At 34.4% G+C, this 8,550-nt stretch overlaps 2 protein-coding genes across 2 annotated transcripts; both read left to right on the forward strand.

The window, feature by feature from the left end:
- The first annotated feature begins 812 nt into the window (after positions 1 to 812).
- Positions 813 to 1,490, forward strand: LOC141607273 (uncharacterized). Its single transcript, XM_074426629.1, has 2 exons — positions 813 to 1,233; positions 1,342 to 1,490. Exons 1-2 carry the CDS (start codon positions 813 to 815, stop codon positions 1,488 to 1,490), a joined length of 570 nt encoding a protein of 189 aa, XP_074282730.1.
- Positions 1,491 to 4,540: 3,050 nt separating this feature from the next.
- Positions 4,541 to 5,408, forward strand: LOC141607274 (uncharacterized). Its single transcript, XM_074426631.1, has 2 exons — positions 4,541 to 5,057; positions 5,101 to 5,408. The coding sequence occupies exons 1-2, from the start codon at positions 4,541 to 4,543 to the stop codon at positions 5,406 to 5,408; spliced, it is 825 nt and encodes a 274-aa protein (XP_074282732.1).
- The last annotated feature ends 3,142 nt before the right edge of the window (positions 5,409 to 8,550 follow it).

Consider the following 8,550-nt stretch of genomic DNA (forward strand, 5'->3'; position numbering starts at 1 on the left):
TTCCAACGTACATCTATCATCAAATATCACTTACCTATAATATAATTTTAAGAATACAATTAAATTTTAACAACTTACTTAATAAATTAAGATTAAAATCATAGTCTCCCATTACACATTTATAACTTGGGGTCAATCCATTAAATTGCCTTCAGTACCGAAGAAGATTACCTCAACTGTCGGTACGGATATTCCTGGTCAACACCAAAAAAATATCAACATCATAAATTCTTTACAAAATCAGTTGATTACATTACACATTAACTATGTCCAATCACATTAACATACTAGGCCCTTACAAAATTTATTCTTATCCAAAGGATTTGATGATCATCTCTATACTATAAACGTGAAATTTTTTTTGAGAGTTTCTATTGATCCCTTAATTTACGGGAATAAAAAGTAACTTTTTGAAGGTAACCCCCACCACATATTTGGGGTAGATTTATTTAACCCAGTCAATGCAAATTTTAGAAAAATATATATAGGAAAGATATCCATAGAAAGTGTATAACAAGTATGAACATTATAATTTCAAAAAAATTCAGAAATGAAAAAATAAAACTCAAATTTGTATTGTTAAGATATGTTAGGAATATATCGGTTATACCGATATCTTTGGATATTATATATGCCGTAATTATAGGAGATATTATAGCAATATTGATTGTATTCACACCATACATTGTAACTATATAAGCCAGTGGGCATTGATCAATAAGACTCAACTTTTTCCCTTCATACGCTTATCATGGTATCAGGGATTTCTTCTCAAAAACCCTAAAACCACGAAAATTCTCAAGTCAGCTGCCATGGGCGACAAGCTCGATTCCACTGTCGAATTTCCAAAAATCGACCCTTCGAGCCCGTATTATCTCGGATCCCAATATGGTCCTGGCGCAAAAATATCTCATATCATGCTTCGTCGTGACAACTACCATGACTGGCAACACTCCATGACGATGTCTTTAAAAGCTCGACGCAAATTCGGATTTATAGATGGTTCGATCAAAAAGCCAACAAGCAAATTTGACCTCGACAATTGGGAGGCCGTTCACTGTACACTCGTGCAATGGCTACGCAACACAATCGATCCCTCCATTATCGACAATGTCTCCTATGTGGCGGATGCATCAGTGTTATGGGCGGAATTGAAAGAGCAGTTCGATGTCGTTGACGGCACCAAAATTCACGGTTTGAAAACTCAACTCAATAACTGTAAACAAACCAAAGGTATGGATGTAACCACTTATTATGGCAAATAAAAAACCCTCTCGGATTCTCTTATTGTGCACGAACCACCGTCTGCTTGTAAGTGCGGAAAATGTGAATGTGACATAGGCTCCGCTGCCCTTAAACGTCTTGATAATGAACGATTGCACCAATTATTTATGGGTCTTGATTCCTCCTTATACGGTAGTGTCAGGTCCCAACAGTTTCAGTTGGATCCTCTACCTAGTCTCAGCCGAGCCTACAGTGTAGTCGTTTAACAAGAACGTTTGAAAATCGAGTCCAATCCGGATGTGTCTGAAGTTGCTGCCTAAGCTATCCCTAATTCCTCTATCGATTGGAGGGTATTACGCGATCAGGAGAAGGGTGCACAACGCCAATTATTCTGTTCCTTTTGTGAAACCAGAGGCCATGAAGTTTCTGGGTTTTTTTTCAAATCCAAACGGTTTCCCGATTGGTGAAATAGGATTCGTTTTGGCTAGAACGCCCAAATCCGCGGGTGAGAGACCACGAACGGTGGCTGAGTATCGTCGTTGGCGCAAGGAAGTGGCTCGTGGGAAGGACTCGGGTGCTGCCTCGGGTTCAGATTCCAGCCGTGACAAGGAGCCTGTGACGCAAGTCAATGCCGTCATCTTAGGCGCCAGTGCTCATTCCCTCCTCGCTAACGACCGTCTCAGTGGTATGTGTTCTTGGATACTTGATACAGGAGCCTCTAATCATGTTACAGGTACTCTGCAATATTTGGAGGACAGTTACACGATTCCAGGCCGACCCGTCTGTCTCCCCAATGGACAACAAGTTGTGTCCACGACGATGGGTTCTATATATATAAATCCGTCTCCCACTCTTCATAAAGTGTTATTTGTTCCCAGCTTAAAGTGCAATTTGATTTCTATATCTCAACTTACGACAAACACTAATTATTGTTTTGAATTCTCCCAAAATTCATGTCTTATACAAGACCGTTCCTTGAGGATGACGATTGGAGTCGGTGAGCTACGGGATGGACTTTATTGGATTTGTGCGGGGGAGCGACCTTTGGCGGTTCATAGTATAACTGATCAAGGTACTTTTGATCTTTGACATAAGCGTCTGGGCATCCATCAGATAAAGTTGTCAAGACCATTCCCTCTTTGAGTAATTTAATTTGCAATAAGAACTCTGCTTGTGACGTGTGATATTGAATGAGGATGATGATTATGAAAAATGAGTGTAGCAACATAAGAGTTTCTATGAAGGAAAATCTATCAAGTATAAAGGGGTAGAAGATGAAGGTAGACAGCTATAACAAAAGAGTAATAGGGTTTCATAAAGAGAATAAATAATCACCGTAGTGCACAATAGTACGAGTAAGAAGTAACAAAGATTTTAAAAACGTACCGGTACATTTTTGTACGGATATAAAACTAGTTTTCATTAAAACAGAAGTACACATTAGATACCACTTAACTGTTTTGATTAATTTTTTCCCAAAGTAAAATATAACGATGAGAAATTTAATAGGTCTTATCCCCTATTTACTAAATGAATAGGTGATTCTACGTTTTTTTCCCGCCTAACTATATTAACTTCTAATTGAGCCTTTAATTTTGCATTCTACTAAATATATTGTGGGTCAAATCTGCAAGCTCAAAAATATAACGTAAAAAATAAGTATAATAACGTACTAAACCAGAACAATCATCAATCACTGCTATAATTAAATTATCTCACTAATTCATAATATATTAACAAGGATTAATTCCTCAATCATTGCCAAAATTAACTTGAATAACAAAATTAATCAGTGGCAAAAAATTGATACCATATAAAAAGGACTAATTAATGGGAATAATTCATACTATGGGTGTCCTTTCTATAATAATCCAAACTATGTTTTAACTCACTATAATCCTAACTATCCTAATCCCTTTCCTGATTACACTTGGTCATTTTGTTTACCGTTGATGTCGGTCATCTTCTATTAGTCTATTTATTCCTCTTTCCCCTTTTTTTTTCTTTTTTTTTTCTTTTTTTTTCTGTAACTTCTTTTATTTTCCTAGGCTTCATCTTCATTGTTCTGTCTTCCCTGTTCTTTTTGTCTTTCTCTTTCCTAATTATCATCTCCATTTTATCTTTTTTTTTTAACAATGAAGAACTCCCCAAGACCTTGGTTGCTTATTCAACGGCCTCAAACACGTCAACGTCGACAAAAGAGTAAAAGCAGCCAACAACGCCAGCAACCAGCGGCCTCCATTATATCCCCAATTTCATTGCCTCACTGCTCCTCCTACCATCTCCAAATTACATTAATTAAACTTGAAAAATCACAAAAACCCAACAAGAAATGCCCCAATTTTGAAAGTTCTGAGGGTTATTAATATTCAAAAATGAAAAGAATCCATTTCATAAAAAGGGCAAGAAAATAATAACGGGTTTGGTTGGCTCAAGATCAAGATATTGACTAACATAATAAGCTACTTTCGCACATGTGGGTTCTCCGTTTTCTTTGGCCATCGGATTAGCAGGCCATAACTTCTTAATTTTCCTATAAGCCATAACCTCTTAATTTTCTTTATTGAATACAGTATCATCATGAGATTTGGTAGCCCAGCAACATTTCAAAGCTCATATTTTATTTTACCCTTTTTAAAATTGAAGGAGAAATTAAGTGCTTCCCTATTCAAAATCTGAGCATCAGAGGCATCTTTTATTGAGAGTACAACAGTGCAATTCCGACGGCTAAGTTATAATTTCAATCTTCGATTAAGGGATTGAAATCGGTTGAGGTATATATCGGTTCCAGAAACCAAGGGACTTCTATGTAATTAAATAAATTTATACAAATTAATTATACTATATAGTTTTAAATCACTAGCGCTGTATGATGGACCTGAACAAGGGACTTAAATGTAAATATTATATAGTTTTGGTTAAAAGTATAAATTTAGAGAATATTAGAATATGACGAGTTTCCTTAAAATAACGGGTCCCACGTATGATATTAATTAATATAAAGATGTTAATTATTTAACATACACAAATATAATATAATAAGTATATGTTATATTTTGGAAACTATTAAAAGGTAAGTAAATCAAATCAGATTTCCAAAAAATATATTATTCCAAAAAATACAATGCTCAAACTCAGCAAATCAATAGGTGTAGCAAAAAGCACAATACAAACTTGGATAAAAGAAGGAGAAATTGTACCTCATACCTCAGCCATCAAACCACAACTAACTGCGGATAACAAGTATCTTCGTCTTAATTTTGCAATTTCCAAGTTATATTTTGACAGATTATTGAATGCTCTCAAGTTTAAAACAATGGATAATATTGTTCATGTTGATGAGAAATGGTTTGATATGACGCAAAAAAGTTCTAGAGTGTACCTTACTAAGGGTGAAACTCACCCATATAGGTCATGTAAAAGCAAAAGGTATATCACAAAAGTTATGTTCATGGCTGTTGTATCAAGACCCATTTATGATGAAAACAAGGCACTCATATTTGATGGGAAAATTGGGTTATTTCCCTTTACTTTTCAACAACCAGCCCAGAGGAGAAGTAGAAATAGAGAAGCGGGAACACTTGAAACGAAGCCTGTTGCTAGCATCAATAGAGAAGTGACTAAAGCTATGTTCATCGACAAAGTGTTGCCTGCCATTAAAAGCAAATGGCTAACATGTGCTTCAAAAACTATAACAATCCAACAAGACAACGCAAGACCTCATATGAAATCAACTGACCATGAGTTTGTACAAGCCGCCACATCCGACGGGTTCAATATTACGCTTAGGAATCAACCAGCTAATTCTCCAGATCTTAACGTGTTGGATTTGGGTTTTTTTTCGGTCAATACAATCTTTGCAATCAACAAAACCAGCAGCAACAATCGATGAATTGGTAAAAAATGTTACGGAAGCTTGGGAGGAGGAGGAACATGAATGTTTGGATAATGTTTGGTTAAGCCTACAAGCATGTGTGATTGAAATTATGAAAAGAAAAGGTCATAATGACTATCCTTTACCTCATTTGAAGAAGCAAGCTCAAAGGCGAGAAGGAACTCTACCTAGAGACTTGACTGTTGACGATGAGTTGGTAAGAGAATGCATTCAAGGGTTAATGTTAGAAGGGAAGGAAACAAACTTGGAGCAACTTATTTCAGACATGGGAATAGTACTTCCGAACTGATGCCCATAGAACTTCTCCAAGTTTAATGGTGTTTCTTTTGTAAACCTTTTGCTTATATATTTTGTGCAATCTATGAAATCTAATGTAATGAACTGACTGAATATGAAAGAATGCAGTTTGATTTTCATTAGTTACAGTTTATATACAGTTTGAAAACACCATTTCACATAAACATGAAAAGACAGCAGCAAAATGACATTATCCTGCAAAATGACATTATCCAGCAAAAAAAAAAAAACAGCCATTTCCTGCACAAAAATCCATTTTACAGCAAAAAAATGCATTTTACGGCAAAAATCCAGCAACTTTCAGCACATTAACCAATTTAACAGCACTAAAACGTCAATTTACAGCACATAAACACACAAAAACAGCCATTTCCTGCACATTAACCCATTTTACAGCAATATAACATCAAAATATTGCAGAAAAATGCATTTTACAGCAATAAAAACAGCAATTTTATGCACACTAACCAATTTTACAGCACTAAAACGTCAATTTACAGCACAATAAATTAAATTATGAAAGAGATATACCTTCATCCCCTCCTCTTTCTTTTCTGGGTTTTCCTCTTTCTTTTCCGGGTTTTCCTCTTTCTTTTCTGGGTTTTGCTCTTTCTTTTCTGGGTTTGCCTTTTTTCTTTGTTCCTCCATTTTTTATTCCTCTTTGTTATCCTCTTTTATTAACCCTTTCATTTCATTAACTGCCCCAAGATCTTTCCAGAGATCCAAGCTATCACCATAAATATCATCGTCGTCATCATCAGATGAAACCGTATCTTTTGATGTTTTAGACGGCTTAACTTTTTTGCGACGTCCAATTGAACCATCCATGTGACGCTCTGCTAATTTTTGGTCCCAGTGCTTTAGAATAGATACTGATGAAATCTCACAATCGGAATATTCAAATACGTCATCAAATCCTTCGTAGGAATCAGGTTCACCATACCCATGAGTATCCGAGTAGTAATATAATGTCTTAGGAAAGTACCGTTTGGAAGAAGACATAGTATGTTTAGGATCTTATAGAGGACATTAATTAGATCTAAAAAAAGAAACAAGAAAAATGGTGAATGTATTGCGCCGCAAAGGTAGGAGAGATGCAGAAATTAGGGTTTGTGAGATGAAAAGAGGGATAAAGGAGGCTTCATGGGTAGGAGTAGTAATGAATTTAGGTGTGATATTGGGTTTAGGTTGGGTTTGCAGGTATGATATCTAAAAAATGGGTTTTTTGATCCAAAAATATGAAGGTTTTGGTGCGTAAATTGTAAAAAATCTAAAAATTTTGGAGGGAGTGTTTAAGTTAGTTAATTAGGATTAACTCATTTAATCTTGAAAAATTTATTAAACAGAATTATTTAAAGAAATTAATCAGTGGCAAACAATGTAATTATATGAAAGTTATTGGGACAAAATGGTAAAAAGACTTACCAAAAAAGGAAATGATGAGGAGTGGGAAGAAAAGAAAATACTTCCTAATAAGGTAAGTGGGAAGAAAATAGGAAGCCGGAGGGAGTATTATCTAGTTAATATTATTTGTAGTAAGTTTTGGGCTACTCTTGGGTGCACACCAAAGGAGACCATCTATTTTGATGGTTTGGTGTAAGAGGAGGATCATCCACATTTACATAGCTCAAGAACTACAAAGGTAGGCGATCTTTGTGGTGTCCATTTCGCCTTATATCCGACGTAAGGAATTTTCCGTCTTAAAATCTTTGCATGCATGTAGATTTTAGACAGTCGCATAAAATTAGTAAGTAATTTTATATCATAAGATGAGTCTTACATGGTCTAAAATACTAACAACATCTACACAAATAAAATATTATTCTACCCGTTTTTAACTTATGTCGGATATATCCGTCTTAATAGAACAACAATGATGAGAAATTAAACCTCGTAGGTTTGAGATTCCTTTTAAAATTGTAACATCTCCTTTTAAAACATTGTCACATGGACAAAAGTACCCAACAATTATTCAATTCCAAAAATAACTCGGTTTACTAATTTTAGGTAGCACCAAAAATAACTAGTTTCACTAATTCTAGTTTACATTAAAAATATGTTACATAATTTTGAATGTTGCCATATAGAGAAAAGAACAAGTGGGCTGAAATTGTATTACATTTAGCGGATTAATAACTTGATCAAAAGATGTCATCCCCCCTACTACTAAGAGAATAAAAATTCTCTTAGTTTTTCCTCCAAAAAGCATATAGCTAAATAAGGTAACACGTAAAAAAAAATTAAAAAAAAGCTGAGATCTTTAAAACACTCTGATTGGTTCTCAGGAAAAAAAATATAAAAATTAAATGGGCCCACAACAAACCCACGTTCTAATGACAACATTTCTTTTTATTTGAGCATAGTTTGAAAATATTCCAACGTACATCTATCATCAAATATCACTTACCTATAATATAATTTTAAGAATACAATTAAATTTTAACAACTTACTTAATAAATTAAGATTAACATCATAGTCTCCCATTACACATTTATAACTTGGGGTCAATCCATTAAATTGCCTTCAGTACCGAAGAAGATTACCTCAACTGTCGGTACGGATATTCCTGGTCAACACCAAAAAAATATCAACATCATAAATTCTTTACAAAATCAGTTGATTACATTACACATTAACTATGTCCAATCACATTAACATACTAGGCCCTTACAAAATTTATTCTTATCCAAAGGATTTGATGATCATCTCTATACTATAAACGTGAAATTTTTTTTGAGAGTTTCTATTGATCCCTTAATTTACGGGAATAAAAAGTAACTTTTTGAAGGTAACCCCCACCACATATTTGGGGTAGATTTATTTAACCCAGTCAATGCAAATTTTAGAAAAATATATATAGGAAAGATATCCATAGAAAGAGTATAACAAGTATGAACATTATAATTTCAAAAAAATTCAGAAATGAAAAAATAAAACTCAAATTTGTATTGTTAAGATATGTTAGGAATATATCGGTTATACCGATATCTTTGGATATTATATATGCCGTAATTATAGGAGATATTATAGCAATATTGATTGTATTCACACCATACATTGTAACTATATAAGCCAGTGGGCATTGATCAATAAGACTCAACTTTTTCCCTTCATACGCTTATCATGGTATCAG

This window comes from Silene latifolia, chromosome 10 (assembly GCF_048544455.1).
Source record: "Silene latifolia isolate original U9 population chromosome 10, ASM4854445v1, whole genome shotgun sequence".
NCBI lineage: Eukaryota > Viridiplantae > Streptophyta > Magnoliopsida > Caryophyllales > Caryophyllaceae > Silene > Silene latifolia.

What these genes read in the sequence shown, in the direction of transcription:
- LOC141607273 (XM_074426629.1), top strand. Translation starts at nt 813, where the DNA reads ATGGGCGACAAGCTCGATTCCACTGTCGAATTTCCAAAAATCGACCCT. An exon ending in TAACTGTAAACAAACCAAAG is followed by an intron (nt 1,234 to 1,341) that starts GTATGGATGTAA and finishes AATGTGACATAG; the next exon opens with GCTCCGCTGCCCTTAAACGT.
- LOC141607274 (XM_074426631.1), top strand. Translation starts at nt 4,541, where the DNA reads ATGGATAATATTGTTCATGTTGATGAGAAATGGTTTGATATGACGCAA. An exon ending in TCTTAACGTGTTGGATTTGG is followed by an intron (nt 5,058 to 5,100) that starts GTTTTTTTTCGG and finishes CAACAAAACCAG; the next exon opens with CAGCAACAATCGATGAATTG.